Source organism: Cibotium barometz, chromosome 58 (assembly GCF_041138505.1).
Source record: "Cibotium barometz isolate CiBa-2024 chromosome 58, ASM4113850v1, whole genome shotgun sequence".
NCBI lineage: Eukaryota > Viridiplantae > Streptophyta > Polypodiopsida > Cyatheales > Cibotiaceae > Cibotium > Cibotium barometz.
In genome coordinates this window covers 25,760,920-25,782,448 of record NC_141103.1, presented here as the reverse complement: position 1 = coordinate 25,782,448, position 21,529 = coordinate 25,760,920, and the positions used below count along the sequence as shown (strand labels likewise).

The window sequence follows — 21,529 nt, the reverse complement described above, 5'->3', positions numbered from 1 at the left end:
AGTGAGAATCCCTGCCAATTGTGCATGCACACTATCTTCTACCTTGAAAGAGTATTGGAATTCTTACAATTCCATAACCCACTTTGTGATTCTAGCACTGATAGTCATTTGAGAAGCATTAGGACTTGTTTGGGGTCTTCTTGGGCCCTTTAATTTGCCCCAAGCCTAATGACAGTCATTAAGGAGTGGTGCAATGGGAGAAGGCCATGTGGAGAAAAATGTTGGGTTTCCCTGCCCCTAATATGTAGGGGTCAAACTTGAATCATACGTTTTTTTTTTAAGAAATTGGGCTGAAAAATGCAAAATCTTTCAATAAAATCAAATTTCCCACCTTTTTTTTAATAAAGACAGCTCAAACTGGCATAAATGACCCCACCTCAAAAAGTGGGCTAGGGCCAAAAACGCCCCCCCATCATTATCCCTCATTTAAAGCTACTTTTCCCTCTCCCCACTCCCTCTTCCTCTCTCTAAAACTAGCAATTAGGTTTTGAGTCTCTCTCTAACTAAAAGAGTCTTTTTTTGGCCTCCTCCCTCCCCATTCTGCCTTCCCCTTTCTTCCTAAAGTTAGATCTATCTTTCTGTGCCTTCTTGGCTATGGAAAGCTTGGAAAACAGTCCACTTTTTCCCCCATCAAGTCCATCCTCTCTTGCTTGCACACATTCTTCACTCTCCTCTTGCTAGCTTATACACATTCTTGACTCCTCTTGCCAACTTATATGCTCTGCTACTAGCATTAGGTTGCAGAGATCTTCTTGGCTATGGAAAGCTTGGAAAACAGTCCACTTTTTTTCCCATCAAGTCCATCCTCTCTTGCTTGCACACATTCTTCACTCTCCTCTTGCTAGCTTATACACATTCTTGACTCCTCTTGCCAGCTTATATGCTCTGCTAGCATTAGGTTGCAGAGATCTTCTCACACACCTACAACTTCATAGCATTTAGCTTAATCGGTTAGCCAAGCACAATGAGTCGCCGACCTCGTTCAAGGGTGGAGTCCTTTAGCAGCAGCAACGAATAAGACGACACTGGCTTGTGGGTTACAAGCACCTTTGCAAAAGGAATGTGGGTGACGATGCGTCCAAGCACAAGGGGAGCCCACAAAGTCTCTCGCAGATACATAGGGTTAAAGTCACACCATTGGAAGGGTCGCATAGTGGATCTCAAGCAGGGGGCTGATGGAAGCAAGCAGGTGATGATCCAACACGTCTACAAGGCATCGCAACTCCGTGTTGACAATGCCAATCACAAACGCTTTCCTGCAAATTGTAAGTTTTATTTGTGCTTCTTGTTTTATGGGCTGCACTGAGACATGCTAATATCATTTCATGTTATGGAAGCTTGATTTTTTCAAGTGTGTTCTTGTAATGTTCTATGCAGACATCTTTCCGTCGACATTTGTGGAATGGGAGCCTTTAGAGGCCCTTTCTGGAACCTTTGAGGCGCACCACTTTGAAATCGGCAAGCTACTATATACTGGTTGTTCGGCATCAGAACTTTTAGAGCGCTCAGTTTTCTTCTTTCATGCAGAGTATATTGTACCCACGTCAAGAGATGGTTCTGGGACTCTACGGAGGCTCCCTACACCAAGTCTCACGGACCATGATTGGCCAAAGCCCGACAATACTTTGGTTGCACTAACCAGACGTCGGATTGAGATTGATGTGTGCAATGCAATGAAGTGCACCTTATGGGTCACATCGTGCGACTCTCACGTTCTTCATGCCTTTAGATTTGTTTGTGTTTTTGTTCAAGGAGGCTGATGTTCACCGGACTCCTACAATGTGGATTGCAAAGGGAGGCACAGTAATGAGTGCCTTTCTGCCACCTTTGTGGGATTTGAAGGTTATTCAACATCAGGGTGACAAGATAAAGTGCATGGTGGTGTCGGAGAAGATGGTCGTTCGGTACCAGCTTGGAAAGCAACAACTCTCTATTATCTTTCCTTACAGACGTTGGAAGCTGACTGGGGAGGCAAATGACAAGCACTCGATTCGGACATCAACGATGCAGAACAGCCTGATGTACATGTTAGCACGCAAGCTGATGTGTGGGATATCGTAGTAAATGCTGATTGGAATATGGCGAACCTAAGGGAGTACTTAGGCCTTAGGTTTGCACTGAGATGAAAGGTGACTTTTCATTTGTGATTGATAACACACCTCTACGTAAGAGGAAAGCGGCATCTTACTTTTGTAAAAGCATTCCCTTCCCTAGATGTATCCATATCAAGCAAGCTATGTAACAGATTTTGAGAGATTAATTCAAAACAATTTTGGCTACTCGTAATTTGCGTTCAATTTTGTGCACTTTTAAGTTATGTCGCGTGTTTTTATTTTTTTGGAGGTTTTAAGTGAAATTTTAAACATAAAAAAAGTTTTAAAGACCTCTTTATAAGTCACTTTTGGCCACTTTGAGTTCATCTCCTCACTCTCGGCATCTTTGCGGTCCCCTCGCCTTCTTCGCTACTCAAGCATGGCCACCTCCGCCCAAGCTCTCCTATCTCAATTGCACAAGCTTGACCTCGGTCACTTGATCGAGAAGCTTGCACCCATCTTTCAGACATCTATTGACATGGAAGGCACCGCCGAACTCCATAATGACGTGTTTGGGGCGTTCACTAGCTACATGGACACATACATGGCTGAATATTGTGTCAACTTTGAAGACGAGGAGGGAACTTGGGTGCCTATGGATCTTATCAAGCATACCTACAAAGCGGACAAAAATTTCAGGTTCAGGCTTGCAAGATTTCTCAAAGGCCTTAGTAGCACATATCTAAGGGAGGAGGAAGAAGATAACCTGGTAGGTCTTGGAATGGGCAACATCGGCACAAGTTTTTTGAGGTGGGACATGACTCTTGCCCTCCTAATCTCAGAGGGAACAGAGAAAAGCAAGGGAAAGAGGAAGGCCACTCCTCCAAAGAAAGCCACACCTTATCTCTTGATCAAGGAAGCTGACCCAAAGGAGGAGATTATCACCCCAGTGCAAGAAGCATCTCTTGCACTTGTGACTTTGGTGGAAGAGCCGCAAGCTGAGGCTGTGAAATGGGACATCGAAGGGGACGATGTCATGGATGAAGTTCCAGAGCTCGAAGTGCTAACTCTACACCCCATCATAGTAGAAGGTGTAGAGTTCTTATTTTTGGATGACATCGCCCATGTCCTTGGGCTGCACACCAGGATGAAACTCTCTCAGTCATTGCTATGTACGCGGGCATGCGAGACACACAACAGCCATCCAAAGATGATGACATCCGCATTGACTTCAGTTTCGCAGATGTCACAAAGGTGCTTGCGCTCCCGGAAAATCATGCCTCAATACAGTCCCTTGTGGCAGAGACTCTTGTACAAATATCCCAGTGCAAGGATTTCTATGAGAGTGTGCCAGAAACTAGCTTTGCCCCTCACAAGCTGCTTGCCATTTCGGATTCCGTCAGCCTCGGGAGCATCAATATTAGTGTTGCAGACCTTGCGGATCATGATGATGCCACTGAGGTAGTACACCCAATTTCTTCCCTTCTTAATTTGTAATTTTTTGAAGTCAACTCATTCTTCTATCTACTTTGTAGACCGCAAGAGAAATGGACTGGTTCGCAAGCCGAAAGGGTGGAGCATGAAAGGAGGTGGAGGGGAAAGATGCTGCGCTATGGCACTACATCCCGAGCTTCAATGCCAAGATGCTTCGCGTGATTCACAACGACTTTTCAAACGATGCGCAAGCTGAATTTTTGAAGTGCATAGCCCTAAGCGCCATCCTGTCTGAAGCCCCTATAGCCCAAAATGCCCATAAATGTATTCTTGTAAATAGGGAAGCAGCTATCTATAGCTTTGGTGATAAAAGTGCAGGGTCTTTCCTAGGATTTTGTGGCCTTAGCCTTGGACAAGGCATCACTGATGCCAAAGAGATAGCCGAACGCATTGGTGACAAACCATCAGTAAAGACTCTCACCCATGAGGCTTTCACCAAACTCATCAAGCGAGTTGGCTAGATCCAATGTACTCATTTGCCTTTTGTGAAAATCAAACAATTAATGACATCAAGATGTTTTTCGAGCTGATTTTAAGTTTTATCTTCTTGATGTGTTTATATGTTGTTGTCGTGTCCTGTCATGATGTTTCAATCAATTTTTGTGAACGCTCGTCTGCCACCGCCCGTCCGACTTTGACTCGACGGGCCGATTTCTCCTGCGTCGTATGGCCCCAAAAGGGTAGATCAGCTATGCGGGGTGTGCCGGGGCCGACGGGGGGGGCCGGTGGTCGCGCCGTGGAACCTGTGTGCCACGGAGCGACTTTTGCCTATTTGACCCAGCAGCGCACGGGAAACTCAAGGAAGAACTGCAAACCAGACGCTTGGCACGTAAGATGCTCGAAGAGAAGTTTAAGGCGCTAGAACAGATGGTGCAATCCCTCTCCAATCGTTTCAGGGAAGCTGACAAATCCTCGCAGCAGGCGGAGGGCAGTGAGGTTGCAGCCACGGGCATTCGGTCTTCGGAAACCGAATCCAATCGACAAACGGAACCGGACGAACTGTCCAATAATCAGAGCGGGGCCTTGGCTACGGAATACGAGAAACAGCGTATGACACAGTGCAAGGAGCTGCCAGTCGAGCCTGATATCGACCCGTCAAACAGGCAAAAGTCGCTCGTGGCACACAGGTTCCACGGCGCGACCACCGGCCCCCCCGGTCGGCCCCGGCGCACCCCGCACAGTTGATCTACCCTTTTGGGGCCATACGCAGGAGAAATCGGCCCGTCGAGTCGAGCCAAAGTCAGACGGGCTGCAGACGAGCGTTCACATGAGGTCGAATGTACGTAGTGACAACAATTACATGCAAAAGACTACAATTACCTTGACAAGACAATCACTTGCAATAGAAAATAACTTTTTTGAAAATAGACATGGTTTTTCATTAATCAAATTGAGATTACAAAACACGGATTTGTTGCATTACAAAGGCTTCCCCTATCTAGTGAAAGAGAGCGTCCTCTCCACGGATACGCCTAGCTAGATGAAGATCAGATGGCTTCAAAGTGACACGTTTTGCATGCACCATGCACAAAACCGCGTCTTGGAAAAGCGAAACCAAAATATCCTCGGCACCTTGTTGCAGAGCGCCTAGTGCCGCCGCTTGCACACGATTGACATCTCGGTGCTGGTCGTGGATAATCTCTTTGACAAGACGCCCAAAAGGTGCCTTCAGAATAATTGGTGTGCAGGTCTTCTGATATTTGCGAATTTCTCTAAGGGCAACTGTCCCTGGTCTCCACCTTTGCTTCTTCTGCGTTGTTGGGGGCGGTGGTGCTTGCGCGTGGCGAGTCCAAGCTGGCGTGTCATTTTTGAACTTTTGTCGCTGCTCTTGGAAGTTATCAGAAGGGGGTTCTGTGCATTTAGGAATGGTTTTCCCCTTCTTAGCCTTTGCAGGTGTTGGAGTTTTCTTTGCCTTTGCAGATGGAGTCTTCTGAGCTTCTCTCTGCTCTGCCTCCTTCCTTACTCGCTCCTCTTCATCTTTCCTTTCTTTTTCCTCACGAAGCCTCCGTGTGTTTGCTGCCCTGGCTTCTCGTTCAAGCTTCTGTCTCTTATTTTCTACTTCCTCAGCTGAGAGTTTTCTCTTTCCTTTACCAAGTGCACGAGCCAAGACTCTGTCTAGCATTGCATTGAGAATCCTATTACTCGGCAGGTGCTCCCTTTCTACTGTGTCTTCATTTCTCCTCTTTGTATATTCTGCTCGAAGACTTTGTATAGCCGCTTCCAAAATTGTGTCATCTTCATATCCGGCCATTCGTAGGTCAGCAACAAATCCGTGAGCTTTTCTATTAAGCCAATCCTCCTCCGCAGCAAAGAATGCTAATCTTCTCTTGTTGCTTGCGGCGGCCTGAGCTTCTTCTACAGCCTTCTTATCTGCCTCCGCCTTCCTAACTGCCTCGTCTTCTTCCGCCTTCTTGGTAGCCTCATCCTCCTGTGCTTTCTTTGCTACCTCGTCCTCCTCCTGTGTTCTGACGGTCTGTTCGGCTTCTTTTCTTGCTCTCTCAGCTGCCTCCATGTTCTCTGTTTCTTTGTGTAATCTCTCTGCTTCTTGGCATTCTTGGGCTTCTTGGGCCTCTCGCTCAAGCCTCACACGCTCAGCTTCCATATCCATTTGGGCATGTGGGTAAATGTTTGGGATTTCAGTTCTATGTGCCACTGGTCCAAGGTCTTTGAAAATGTCATCCTGCGTATTGGAGGGAGGATCATTTGGGAGAGGAAGAGAGAGAGCTCACAAGTCAAGACTTTTAAAAATGACTATAAAACTCACTGATATTTATAGGGGGCCAAAATTACAAAAAAGTCAATTTACAATGAACGCGCCAAAAAGTGGCGAACAAGAATTATTGGGTGGGTAACCACACGTGGCCATTTCTTAGTCGACCACATTGTGCCATTGCCTCGCTCTTTCACGTGCCATTGACGCATTGCACCCTTCTCTTTCGCCTTGCACCTACCACCTTCATGATTTTGCGCCTCAAAGACAAATTTCCGGCTCGCTTTTGGGCCTTTCTCCCAGTAAGTGCACGGTAAAACCAATTGAACATTTCCTGAAACGCATTGCTGCGAACCTTGCCACCGCCATGACCCGTGTTCTTAAAGTAGGCCGCCTTGGCTTGGTAATGTGATCGTTCCATGCCTTGGTTGCTCCAGAGTGCAAGAGACCCATATTCATCTAGAAAGAAGGAACTGTGCGCATAGAGAATATGCATGTAGTGTGTTATATGAGTTTCCCCCCAAGCATCGATCATTTCTTCTGTGAATCTGTCAATCGAAATCTTGAATGTAGCTATCTCTGCTTCATCAAGATACGGGTGCTCAAGAAGCCTCATCATCTCATCACAAGCTTCCCACACATGTGCACGCTTCAATCCTAGTGTCGCGTCATTGCCTCGATAGGTTGTTACATCACAAATCTGCTTCCATAATTTAAAATGTGTATGGCTTTGAGCCTCACCATAGTTTGAGAGCAGGTGTCTTGCTTTTGCACCACCCATACATATCTTATTAGGGTTATCTTGGGTACTTGATGGGTTTTTGCGATCCTTAGAGAGGGTGACAGCACCTGCGTGAAGCCCCATGGATGATAAAACAACTTTAAGCTCTTCGATGCCCTATTCTCGCCATGACTCTGGCTCCATGTTCCAAGCATAATTGATGTGGAGCATCAACAATTTGTCCAGAATTCTAAGTCTTGCGTGCAAGGTACACACATGTACTCGCGACAGTGGAATTGAAAGAATAGGGTTCCAAGTAGCATCCTCCTCTGCGCGAGATGGTGCCTTGCTTTGATTGCAGCTCATAATTCCATTGAGCCAGACGTGCATACCCTTCCCTTTTTGTAATTGATTTGAGCCCTTTGCACTTGCCTGCTTACGACCTTTCACCTTGGTTGCTTGTTTGGCCTTCCCCACTGCGACACTTGGCATCCTTGGATGACAACAAAAGATGCATGGAAACAAAGTGTTGGCACCGCTTTTAGTTCCCAACATGCATTTGAGGGTCTTGAGATCACCACCAAGGTGCCACTCTATTTCAAAGTGACCAGTGCCAGGCACATGCAAGACTTCACCATTTGATTGCCTGTGTATCACTCCTTGAATACCTGTACGGGTGAAGTACCACCTCAGACTATCATGGTCCTCGTGCGGAAGGGTCCATGCCGCCTGCCACCATATGTTCTTCTCAGACTGCACTCCAAAGTAATCTTGCTTGCGTCGCTTTGTGTGCAAGTTATTCTCCACATCACCTGTTTCATCTTCGCCGTCTAAGCTCTTTCGCTTCAATGCCCTGCTCATGAGTGTCAGACTTGTACGTTCCACCCTTTGGCCCTTTACAACCTGACATTCATCCAATTTGAGGACAAATATAGCCTTTCCATCCGTCTCCTCTAATGTCATATCATAAAACTGAATCATAGCTCGTTGAAGCGCCTCCACCTCGACGTAAACATTGTTAAACTTGTTGTAAGCAAAATCTTTTGAATTTGACATTGGCATGCTACCATCCACCCATCTGTAGTCGCCTAGCAAGTCGGCAATATTGTTGTTTGCTGACTTCCTTGCCATAACTATAATGTATGGTGTTGGAAGTATAGATTGTGTCATTCCTTTGCCTCGTAGACGTGCTGTGATGAAAGTATACAAAGCCCTATATCCCTTATCACTGATACCTGCTGTGTCGCACACAGTGAGCATGTCAACGGGACTGACAATCTGCTCGAATTCCTTGAGAAAATACTTTTGAATCCTATCACGCAACGCACCATTTACTGGATTGGTTATCATATTGATTACTTTCTGCTCTGGAATAATGTGCTCAAGGATAGACTCCTCAGTATTGGAACAACCTAATATTGCTTTAGCACATTCCCTGGACATCACATAGTTCAGAGTCAATGACATAACTATATGAAAAAGGAATGTAATGCTAGTTTTGAAGCTGTGATTACCTTGTTTGACGCACACGTCGCTTGCGAGCCCCCCCATCTTTGGAAAGAAGACTCAGAGGCTTGCGCTTTCGCTGCCTTGCATTATATCCCACGGGAAGGTGAGTGAAATGATCGACACGTCGGCGAAGGTTCCGAGTTGAGTTTCGAAGACGGAGATAGTTCTCTATAGCTCGATCCCTGCTTTCCACACCTTCATCAAGCTTCATCTTCTGCTCTGCATCCTCCTTCTCTAGATCCTTGACTCGAGCCAGCATATGTTCCTTTGTGGCCATGAAAGTTGACGCACATTCTTCCTTTTCTGCCTTGCATAATTTTAGAAGCTTCCTGAGGTGATTTTGATTTGAGAGTTCCTGCAAGTACAAAGAATAGAGCCTCTGACAGTACCCTAAGAAACCATTATAACCATCACCCAAGAAGCGTACGACCTGCGTGATATTACGAAAAGGGGGAGGTGCACCAGTCTGTGGATCAAGGGGATAAATGCTTCCATCAGTCTAAAGATCAATGGCTTTTGCACCTTCAAGTCGTAGCACCTCAGCAGGAATACATCCCTTTGTTCGATTACTTCGCATTGTGGCATACTCCTCGTCTAAGTCCACGTGCAAGCGAAACTTTGATTGCTTGTTGGTGATGTCCCGTAGAGCCATTGTACCTAGCAAATGGAGATGGAGATGTAGATGGATACAGAGATGGAAATGTGGATGGTGATGGAGATGGAGATGTAGATGGATACAGAGATGGAAATGTGGATGGTGATGGAGATGGAGGATGGAGGTGGAGGATGGAAATGTGGATGGTGATGGAGGAGATGAAGATGGAGATGGTGATGGAGATGGCGGTGGAGGAGATGCAGATGGATATAGAGATGGAAATGGAGGCCTTGAGGAGATAGATATGGAGAGCTTGCTAGTGATGGAGATGGAGAGCTTCAGCTTGCAAGGATGTGTAGATCTGTACCTTCACAGGAGGGGATGGTGAGCTCTTCCATGAGAGCTGGTGGAGAGGATGATAGATATGGAGAGCTTGCTAGTGATGGAGATGGAGAGCTTCAGCTTGCAAGGATGTGTAGATCTGTATCTTCACAAGAGGGGATGGTGAGCTCTTCCATGAGAGCTGGTGGAGAGGATGATGGATTAGGAGGTCCAGATCTGCAGGCCATGGCTCCTAGAGAGAGAAAAAGAAGCCCTTACCCAAGTAAAACACCCTAAACGCATTTTAGAGAGAGAGTGTAGAGAGAGAGTGGGATCTGCAGCACCTCCAAAAAGGGAGGGAACAAAGTGACAAAAATTTTCAAACATTCTTTGTGAAAGGTACTTCACTACAAGACAAAAAGGCAGTTAGGTCCATATTCCTTCCCAAGGACAGAAGATCTAATGATTAGATCACCTTTTGGCCTATTTTCTTTTTTGTAGAAAAGGAAAAATGCATTTTCAGGCCTAGGCCACTAGCTTGGTCAAAGCTTGATTAGCATTTTAAGCATTTCACTAAGTGTCCAAATAAAAGGGCCCAAGAAGACCCCAAACAAGTCCTAATGACACCCAAGGAAACAAATTTTCTGCAGTAGTGAGAATTACAAAAGGTTTTGGTAAAGTAGGATCTAAATTTTCTCACCGCAAAGATGAGAGCAAGCATCATGAGTTCCGCTTCCGTGTAGCCTTTCTCCAAGACATTCATGACCCTACTAACAAAGTAGATGGGCCGCATCCTAGTACTGTGGGGATCTTGCTGTAACAAAACTGCACCCATTGTTTCCTTTCCAACACTAGAGCTAACAAAGAAAGTGTACTCCCAACAAGGAGGCATGAGTGTTGGTAGCTCTGACAAAATGACTTTAATGTTACAAAAGTACTCCTCAAGCTCATTAGACCATGCAAACTCTACTTGTTGAGTCAATTTTTGCAAGGGGTGAAGTAAGTCTGTGGCTAAGTGAATGAAGCGTGACATGTACTTCACCTTTTTAATGAATGAGATGGCCTCCTTGAGACTCTTTGGAGATGGTAGGTGGATAAGAGCCTTTGCCTTTGTAGGATCCACCTCAATGCCTTTGGAAGAAACCTTATGACCAAGCAAGATTACTTCATCCTCACTAATATGACATTTGTCAGGATTGAGTTGGCCCCCCATGTCGTAGAGTTTCTTTAAGCCTTCTTCCACCCTCTGCACATGCAATGACTTAGAGCTATAGAAGCAAAAATCATCTATGAACACTCTAATGGATTTCCCAAAGAATGCTTAAAACACCATGTTTATGAAACGTTGAAATGTTGCTGGAGCATTGGTCAAACCAAATGGCATGACTCTGAAAGCATAACAACCCCAAGGAGTGATGAAGGTTGTTTTCAATTGATCCTCGAATGCAATCCCAATTTGGAAGTAACCAGAGTAGCCATCACATATCGTATACCTCTCATGACCTGCTACCTCATTTAGGATCTCATCTTGAAATGGGAGAGGAAAGTGGTCCCTTTTTGTCGCATCGTTGAGTGGACGATAGTCCACACACACCCTCCATTTGCCGTTCTTCTTGGGAGTGACCACGACGGCAGAGACCCATTCTGAATTTTCTACAGGATATATGAACCCCGCTGCTAGAAGCTTCCTCACCTCTTTGAGTAGTGCTTGCTCCTTGATGACTCCTAGCCTTCGTAGCTTTTGTGCCTTAGGTTTGGCTCCTGGCTTTAGCTCGATCTTGTGTTGAATGGCCTCTACGCCACACACATCTGTGTAATCTTTAGCAAAAAACCTAGGAAATTTCCTTAGTACACATTTAAACTCCTCTCCTTCCTCTGATGTAAGCTTTTTTGAGAGCATAGTATCAAACATTTCTTCATCATGCACAATTTGGTCTTCTTGAGAGCCTACCTCCTCCAAACCTTGACAGGGTGTCTCTTTATCGTTTGCTCTAAATCTTACCCCCATGACTTCAATGGAAGACTCCTCTTCCGTAGTGCTACTGCTGCTTTCTTCCTCTAAGGTGTCATCGGTCCAATCCTCCTCTGTTTCACCTTGAGAAGATTCTTCATTTATCTCCTCTCGTCATCATTAAAATGGCATCCAACTAGTGATATTGATGTCCTTTTTTTTTGCCAAACTAGTGATTTTGAGAGTCACTTTTGGACAAATGGTATATTTCTCACTCTAGCATTTTAAACTTCCTTTTATTAATGCCAGTGTGTAACAATCTTTCATCTTTGCACATTGGAAAGTTCTTTTTGAATTTCTATTTCAAGGGAAACCATTCTAGACACTAGGAGGATTTTTATATCCAAAAATATCTCAATTTTGGATTACCTCCCTCTAGATATTTTCTCTCTCTAGGCCAAAAACAAGGTAAAACTAGATATTTCTTTTATTTCAGAGAGGAAAATAATTATAAGATCAGAAGGGGAGGTTTTTACACCTGCACACCTCAAAAGTCGAAGGACTCTACAGTAGCATTGTCTCTAGGCATAGAGAACCAACACGAACTAGAAGAGTATGGCAAACACCATTTGCTAAGGTATAAACAAAAGCCATAACCATAAGAATTACCAAAGTCATTAGAATGGAAAGAGACATTGTAAAAGACTTGTATATTACATCTATCTGTCCCAACGATGATTAACAAAAATCTTTTGTTCTCTCCATTTGTTTTGTGCTTGTATGGCATCTAAGTTTTTAAATTCTTCAGAACGCTTCAATCTCTTCCTTTTCATATCTCTGAGTGTCTGCATTAGTTTGGATGACCTCAATGTTTCTTTTTTGTGTAGTTATTGCAGTATCCTTCTATAGAACCATTAGAATACTTCTTGTAGGTGGTTTGCCTTACTTTTTCCACCACCATGTTGTGTGTTCCTAAAATATGCGTTTTGAGCCATATAGTGTGATTTCTCAAGCCCTTGTGTGGTTCGAAATGCTAGGATCTCCATACTTGTTGATAAAGTAAGGCATGTGGTTGTAGAGAATATGCTGCATAAGAAAATATACAATGTGGTTGTAGAGAATATGCTGCATAAGAATGTGGTTATAAGAATGTGGTTGTAGAGAATATGCTGCATAAGAAAATATACAATGTAAGTTGCATCTAGGGCTAGGAAACAAGAGTAAGCTAGAAACATACCATGTAGTGTGTAATGTTGGTGTCAGTCCAAGCAGCTCTGAATGCTTGTAAGTTGTCTTTTGAAAGCTCTTTTTGTCTTGGTGGGAGTAGTTAACTTTCTCACACATTTGGAACAGAGTATGAATTGAATGCTAAACATCTGCTTTGACATTCCTTGAAGCACCTTCATGGTCTTTCACTACATTATGAAGCTTTTTCACTGATGGTATTCTATTCTGCTTGTACTTCCTTTTCATTAGATGACTTTTTAGTGTCCTTCAGAATCTAGACATTACCTCCATGTAGTCCAATTTCAGATAGCACCTTCTCCAATGCACAGATGGCTTCTTTCCTCTTTGCTACATTCTTGATATTCCAAGCAAAGCCAATGTAGAGATATACCAGTTTCTCTATGATACGACACAAAGCCAATGTAGAGATATACTAGTTTCTCTATGATACGACACAAAGCATGAAGCATGCATATATGCACATTGGAAAGAGGAATCTCAAACACTAGTTTAAAGTTCTCATCCAAAATTTATCTATATTTGGTGATCGTCTCCACCACTTAGAGTTCGTCACCCTTGCGGAGTCCATGTAGTAAAGGCATGGAGACTTTGCATTGGCCCCTTTGCTGCAATTCAATAAGCATTTGAGAGCCTTCAATTCACCCGCCAAATATGCCATTCAACTTGAAAGTCCCCCCTTTTCTCTACTTGGAGTATCTTGGCTACATTGATTTGTTTCTTGATGAGATTGGGGATATGTGCATGATGAAATACCCAAAACCAGGATTCATGATCCTCTTTCTTGACCTCAAATGAACCTAGCCACTAGATGTTTGTCTCATACTGCATACTAAAATACTTTGGATCATCCCTACTGCAATTAGAAAGAGCCGTATTTATAAAGTGTTATTGTGACCCTCTCCATCTTTTTCTCCTTGATAATCTCACACTCATCAAGCTTGACGACAAATTGAAGTACACCTGTCTCCTCAAATGTAATATCATAGAACTCCACCATTCTCTTTTGAAAGAGCTCCAAGTCCATGAATATATTTTTGTGTTCATTGTAGAATATACTTCCACCTTCTCCCTTAAACTCTCCTACAATGTGGTATGAGTGACCAACATAGTAAAGTTGTTCTGTGTTTAAATTCTCCCTATGTCTCTAAACTTTTGTAGATGTTGGAAGTAGCTTTGCTTTATTGCCTTTGGCCTCAAGGACTTATGACACTGACTTTTGGATGGCACTATAACCCTTACTCCTCTTGAATCCATGGCGGATTGAATATTCGCAGCCAAAACTGTATTGTTGGTTACAAATTCATCCACTATATCTCGTTGAACCACCTTGAACTTCTTCTCCTCTTTCATTTCTCTTACCATTCTTGATGTTACTAATGATTTCAGTTGCTTTGCTGGATTAAGATTGCGATTTATATTCTCTTTATTAGGATGTATGACAACCCTATAAATACAACACTGCTCATTACTAACATAGACAACATGTAAATCACAAAGCAGCCCTGCAAATAAAATAATATTAACTGCTAATATAAAAGACATGTGAATGGGAATGCATTGAGTGCAATCTTACCTTATGGCTTGGATTCTCTTCTTCAGGCCTCCAGAATCGGGCCTCATGTTCTCAACGTTTTTTAGCTTTCCTCTCCGTATGCGTGGTCCAATGCTTGATTCTTTTTCTTTGTATTTGCGGAGGTCACTTCTTAGTTTGTTGATTTGACACTCTTGTTCTTCCAATCTAACTTTTTGTGTCTTGCATTCAACAGACAAGCCAAGAAGCTCAGTTGCTAAATGTTGTGAATAATGTCTCTCTCTCTTTCTTGCATGTAAGAAATTGACTTGCAATATCCTCAAAGGTTTGTTGAGACCTAATTTCAACCAACAAGGGGTTGGCCATGCAATTAAGTGGCTTCTAGGAAAACTTTAGCTCAAGGAGGCGAGTAAATTCCATTGTTGGTTTCATTTTAAAAGCATTAGTGCTCACAAGAATGTGATTTTTGCATTTCCCAATCATACAATCCCCGTCTGGAAGAGTGTATGTGGTTGCAAAATAACCAATCATTAAAGGAAGGTTGAGATGTTCTAGGGACCCTTTAAGAGATGTCATTAGGAATTTTAAGCTTTTTTGCTTAAGGTGTTAACTTCCTTTCACTAGTCACTCTCATTGTATATTTTTATAGGTATAATAGCTTTTCGAGGGGTTCACCTCTAAGAAATTTTATGTATCACGTGCGTTCAAGGGGTATTTAAAAAACTCCTTACACTTACATACTTTTATAAATAAAATGACTCCTTTTCTTCGTAAACTTATGGTTTTTTTTTTCAGAATTGGTTTTAAAAACCCCTCCTATAGATGTAATTATGTAAGTTTTTTGAAGTAATATACCCCTCCTAATGAACTCACGTGCTACACTTACATATTTTTAGGTGAACCCCCCGAGAATAGCTTTTTATGTGACTAATAAACTCATTATTGCTTATAAGATGTGACTTGTAAGATTCATACTCATCAGTACTTTTTTATGCATATCTTAGTCACTTTTTGATCTCCCCAAAATTCAAATTTCAAATTTTAAACTTTTGACTCTATTGAGGTTTTTTGCTTCCCCAGCTACTTCTCCTCCTCCCCTCCTACCTAGCTGTCCCTCCTCGTCCCCTCCTCAATGCCTCTCCCTCATGCATGCTCTCATCTCAGAGAGCTGCACCTTTGCCTCTCCTCTCATCTACATCAATCACATCAGTCACCAAAGCTTTTTCTTGCACCACTTTTCTTCCACACAATTTGCACACTTCCACGAAGCTTTTTCTTGTGTGATTCATCTCTCCTTGATTTACACATCACTCGTCTGAGGAATTTCCTTGCACGGTTTCTCCTCCTTTGATTTTGCACTTTCCCTAAACTTTTCATGCCATTTTTCTTCCCTGGAGACTACTCCCAAGATTCTTATCTCCCTTACTATGCAAAATGCCTCTCTAAAATATCACTAACAAGCCCCCTAAATTTAGGTTGCATGTAGATCTTGACTATGAGTATGAAGGCCTTTGGAGTACTAGAGGTGGTCATATTTACATGGATAAGGACTTAGAAAGCATGCGGGTAGTTAATAGGATGAGCATTGATCTATGGGAACAGATGGTAGGATGTACCCAATGGATCCTTTGTTAGTTGTTCCATCCTCTTTCAAAATGTTACTTTGTTTCTATGCTTTTTGGGTGATGGAGTTAATGGTATTCTTGGATACAATTGAAGGCTATATTTCTTAGATGTAGGTGAAGCCCAGAGAAGGTCACAAGCAAATAATCTAATTCTACTAAGTCAGCCAAACAATTAGAGGAACACACATACAAGTTGAGGATCTTACTACTACAATAAAGGCAATGGAAAGAGAACACACTATTATGGAGAAAAACATTAAAGCACTAGAAGTTGATAAAGTTTAGCTATGTAACAACAATTTTACTGTAAGAGAACGGCACAAAATCTTCAAAAGCATCTAGAAAACTTAAAGAATATGCCAATGGGATATAGAGAGAGAGAGAAAGGAATCAGCAAGTGGTAGACTCGTTGGCTGAATGCAATGGTGCAAGAAAAAGAAGATTACGGGCCACAAGGTGTGATGATCCATCTCTTATTTCATTTTTATAAGTTTGATTGAATGTTGGTAGGTTACTTAAAGATGCTTCTTTGATTTGTTTTACAAACATTTTGCTAGTCAAATGATGGGATACAACATTGGAGCAAAGCAAACAAGAATCTGTCTCCTAAAGCACCCTTATTTTTTCTCTCTATTTTTTTTTAATAGTGGGATATGGACCCAGCTACTAGCTTGGCTACTATCCCAACTAATCACCTAATTATTGGCCCGACTAATGACCTAGCTAATGTCACGACTTTAGCCAGATCGATAGCCGAGCATGGCTCACCTGACTATTATCCTATCATTGTTGCCTGGCTAACCCTCTCCATTGTGTTGTAGTGATGTGTTACTTTTTATTGCATGCTCCTTAAGTACTCATATATGAGTACCTATAATGATGGCCTCTTTTATACAGTGATAGAAATCAAGGCTTTAACATCTTGATGACATATATAGAGTTCATAATATGTCTAATATACCATTTTGAATAGGATGAATGGTGTTGTTTCTAATAAATTACATTATTAAGATAATTTAATTGTCTAGTATAAATTAGTATGCTTATGGATTTAAAGTATGCTTATGGTTATGTAAATTGGTGTTTTTTAAATAAATTACATTATTAAGATAATCTACTTATCTAGTGGAAATAAGTATGCTTATGTATTTAAAATTTTCACATCCTTTACTTGATTTTGCAAGACTACTTTTAAAGTATGGAAAATTATAATGGCTTGAAGCTAAATCCTAGAGAATGCATACTTATATTCTTATTTATTTAATTATCTTAATATGTGGAATCTTAATAAATAAACTCTTCTCTCTCTACTGTTAGAGCGCAAAGATTGAATAACTTAGAAAGCAGTTTTAAGCTTATTTTAATGTGCAAGTCTTGTCTTTAATGTGAATACCTTTATGAGGATTATTAAGTTATGGACCATATTTGTTATTCATTTTTTTAATCTTTAAATTCTTATTGGAGTGAATAGATTTGTGCTTATTTAATTCACTTTTTTTAGTATAGTGTTATTGATTATACTTCTGGATCTTTGGGAAGATTACTTATCGCCGGTTTACCAAAGTTTTGAAGTGGATTTTTAGAAGAGTAATGGTGAGTTTTTTTTCTCATCTTATATATGGCCTTTTATAGTTATTATTGTGGGTAATTTGATAGGATCGTTTTTTTATGTTCAACTAAGTAATAGAAGAGTAAACCAGCTACAACGATTATTCTATTTGCATTCCTTTTGTGGGTAGCAAGATTATCTCTCCCAATCAATAACAACATGGGTTTCAAGTGGCTTCTGAAGAGACAACTCTCCAAAACCAAGGCAAAGCAAACGTAAATCCTTGAGTAGAGGGTGATTGAATCTATGGATATTACATTGCGGATTGTAATGCTGAGTTATTTATGGTAAGAACTTTTTGGCAAGCATAGCTATTAAAATAGGTTTGTATTTATGAGTCTTATGAAGAGTGGTTCCCACTTTTGATTTGAAACTTGTGAAAGCTAGCATGTGGTTGTGTCAGTGCTTTTTACGGAGACACTATCATAACCTTTTGGTAAGTCATAGCAGTCTTTTGTCAAGACTGTAAGGATATTTACATAAATTTTGCATGTTGAGTGTCGGTGTGGACTAAATCTATTTCTATTGTTTTAAGGATTGTGGAGTGGTTCATATGGTAGGAACTCTTTAGACATACACACAAAAAAACGAAAAAAAAAAATTTAGCAAGCATAGCTATTAATATATCTAGTATTTATGAGCTTTAAGAGTGGTTCATATGGTAGGAACTCTTTAGACATACACACAAAAAAATGAAAAAAACATTTTAGCAAGCATAGCTATTAATATATCTGAGCTTTAAGAGTGGTTAGACTTTTGATTTGAAACCTCTGCAAGCTATCACGTGGTAACTGGTTGTCTGCATAATGAGACAATACTGTGATCTTTTGGTTACCTGTAATAAATAAAGTCAAGTTGTGTATTGACTCCATAAAGGCATGCACTGAAAATCAAGCATCACTTTAAATTAGTAGAAAAATATGTTTTTTTTAATTCCTCGGGCTGTGGGGAGATAAAGTCAATGATACGTTACTTACGTTTCGGTTCGTTGGTCGTGTCTCGCATCTTGAAACGAGGTTACCTTGGAGGTGAACTTATAACGGGCCGAGTCGTGTCTCGGGATAAGATTTGAGGAGACTTACTCGGGGCAGGCATATAAAGTGGACAGGGCTTACTGATGTAGTCGACAACACAAGAGACTGCGAGCTCTAGTCTGTGTAGGCAGCAGGCCATAGATTAAGCTTAACTCGTAGCATGGAAGATACATGGGCATCGAGTGCCATGCCAATTGTGATGATAGTGGTGGTATTATTGCTATACTATATTGGTGTTCGTAGTGTTGTCTCCCATAGGCAGCTTCCTCCGGGACCCTTCCCTTTGCCCATCATCGGAAACCTACTGCTTTTGGCGGGGGAGCTTCCTCACCGCTCACTCGCCCGCCTTGCCCAACACAAGTATGGCCCTCTTTTCCACCTTAGATTGGGTTCCATGCATGCCGTAGTTGTGTCTAGTTCAGCACTCGCCAAAGAGTTTCTCCGCACCCACGACAGAACCTTTGCAAGCCGGCCGCCTTTGGAAATCTCGCGGCGCTTGGAGTATGGCCAGGACACAGCACTCTCCTTGGGCCCATATGGCCCCCACTGGAGAGCAATGAGAAAGCTCTGTAGCCTGGAGCTCTTCACTGTCGCTAGGATTCGCCAGTTCGAGCCTATCAGAACCCAAGAGGTAAATGTTCTCATGCAGCAGCTCGCAAAGCACGGGCATGCGTCGACCCCTTTGAATCTCACACAGTGTGTAGAGAATATGATAGAGAACATCATATGCCGCATCCTCGTTAGCAAGAGCTTGTCCGATGTCGCCAACGCTGAGCTGGGCAGAGCCTTGAAAGATCTCATCCATGAAGCTACTGTTTTGTTCCAAAGGCCTGTCATTGGTGATGTTATACCTTTCCTAGGATTCCTAGATGGCAAGTTGAAGCGCAGTATGGACGAGCTGCACCGGCTCGCTGATATTCTCTTAGAGGGGTTGCTGCGCCAACGTCAGGACTGCACCGTGCAGGCTGCAGATAGTGGTCCACAAGACTTCCTTGACATTTTGTTGTCCTCAAAGTCGTTGCGGCGAGTAGACATCAAAACCGTGTTGTTGGTAATTGCTTTTTTGCGAATTATTAGTAGTAGGCAATTTTTGTCGTTTAAAAAAACCTAACCTCAATGCCACTCTCGAGCATCATAGTGTACGCCAACATCACAACGTGGCAGGTGCATGTTCTCTTTGAGGAACTTCATCTTCTTTTTTCGACTGGCCTTAGGCCCAAGATCCTCTCGTAGTTATTGATTTTCCACCGCCCATATGCGTTTAATTATTTACCCGTAGGCGATGCCACCAAGGAAGCACCAAGAAGGGTTTAGGGTTTAGGCAAACACCTTCACCACTTGAGCTATCACCTCATTGGCTTGAGCAACTTCTTCTTGCATGCCCCTAGATTCCTCTTTACAAACATTGGCTTGAGGAACTTCTTCTTGCATGCCCCTAGCTTCCTCTTTACAAATGCATCTATGGCCTTCATGCAACTTTGGGTAGATTACTACATATACGTACTTTGGGTATATTATTACATATACAAGATGGACTTACTTGTTGATGTTGTGTTAATTACAGGAGCTTCTTGCTGGCGGTATCGACACATCCTCTGTTACTGTGGAATGGGCGATGTCAGAACTCTGGGTGAATCCACAAACTCTCGAAAAGGTTCGTGCTGAGATAGATAGTGTGGTGGGAACCCAACGCTTGGTGGAGGAATCCGATTTACACAACCTACCCTACATGAAGGCTGTGGTGAAGGAAACACTACGCTTGCACACTCCCCTTCCCCTTTTGATACCACACATGTCAACAGAAGCTTGCAAAGTGGGAGGATTTACCATACCCAAAGATACACGATTGCTAGTAAATGTATGGGCAATAGGAAGAGACCCATGTGTTTGGCAAGATCCACACACCTTCATACCTGATAGATTCTTGAATAATACCATGGTTGATGTGCGAGGGCAGCACTTTGAGCTATTGCCTTTTGGAGCAGGAAGGCGTAGTTGCCCTGGCATGCCCTTAGCTTTGCCCATAGTGGAGCTCACGATTTCAAATCTTGTACACTGCTTTGATTGGAAGCTCATGACTGGCGAGAGTGTGGACATGTCTGAGAAGTCAGGCACAGTCGTGGCCCGTGCAAAGCCTCTTCTGGCAATACCTATTACACGTCTTCATCCACGAGTACTCCATATGGCATGAGTAATGTGTTGCCTCTTATGATCTTCTAATTTCGACCATCTGTATACATAGTGTTTTGACTTGTGCCCAAGGTTTGTTGTAGTCATTAAGGTGTTTGATTGATATGCCCGAGGTTATGGGTTCAAACCCCGTTCGCTACTCCAAATGATACTATCTTGTAATGTTTTCTGTGGGTGTGTGTGGTGTGTGGTGTTTGTAAAAAGGGCATATGGGGCCCTGAGAGGAGTCCTCTCATCAACTAGGAATTAGTTGCGTTATTTAAATCACATTATCTTTCTATTTGCTCTGACAATCACATTATGTACTATATATTCTTACTAATTTTTGATCCCATATCATGTACTCTTACTATTTTTTGATCCCATATCATATGTTTTGTATATTATCTTTTTATTTGATCAATCACATTATATAACATAGATATGTGGTGTTATGTATCATTGCTAATTTTTGATCATATATCATGTGTTACTATACTTTTTTCAACACATTTTACTTTGCATGACAACGGTTTGGTGCGCACATCTAAGACTCTATTAGAGATCGTAAGCCTACACACCCTAAAGAGTTTTTTTAGATTTTATTTAGTTTAGATACATTTATGAAGGGTAAATTAGAGGTAAAAGAGTTTATGAAGGGTAACAGGTAAGAGGCAAAAACGTTTATGAAGGGGTAAGAGGTAAAAGAGTTTGCAAATTTGTCCCGAAAATCAGTATTTTCTTTAGCTTTATCATATGACACTAAGGGGATATCTGAAATTTAAAAGAAAATCAAAGAGACTGTTTTTGGTTTCCTACATCATTTTGACAGATTTAAGTGTTCTTGAAAGTAGTGTGATAAAGTGTGTGTAATGCAAATTTTGCCTAGTAATGATTATCAATTATAATGGTCTAAAATATAATTTTACCTAGTAATGATTATCAATTATAATGGTCTAAACTGTAAGGCCTTGATGAG

At 42.1% G+C, this 21,529-nt stretch overlaps 1 protein-coding gene across 1 annotated transcript; it reads left to right on the top strand.

Moving 5' to 3' along the window:
* Positions 1 to 18,461: 18,461 nt before the first annotated feature.
* Positions 18,462 to 20,930, top strand: LOC147606083 (cytochrome P450 71AU50-like). Its single transcript, XM_086792494.1, has 2 exons — positions 18,462 to 19,432; positions 19,946 to 20,930. Exons 1-2 carry the CDS (start codon positions 18,542 to 18,544, stop codon positions 20,570 to 20,572), a joined length of 1,518 nt encoding a protein of 505 aa, XP_086648620.1. The 5' UTR covers positions 18,462 to 18,541; the 3' UTR covers positions 20,573 to 20,930.
* The last annotated feature ends 599 nt before the right edge of the window (positions 20,931 to 21,529 follow it).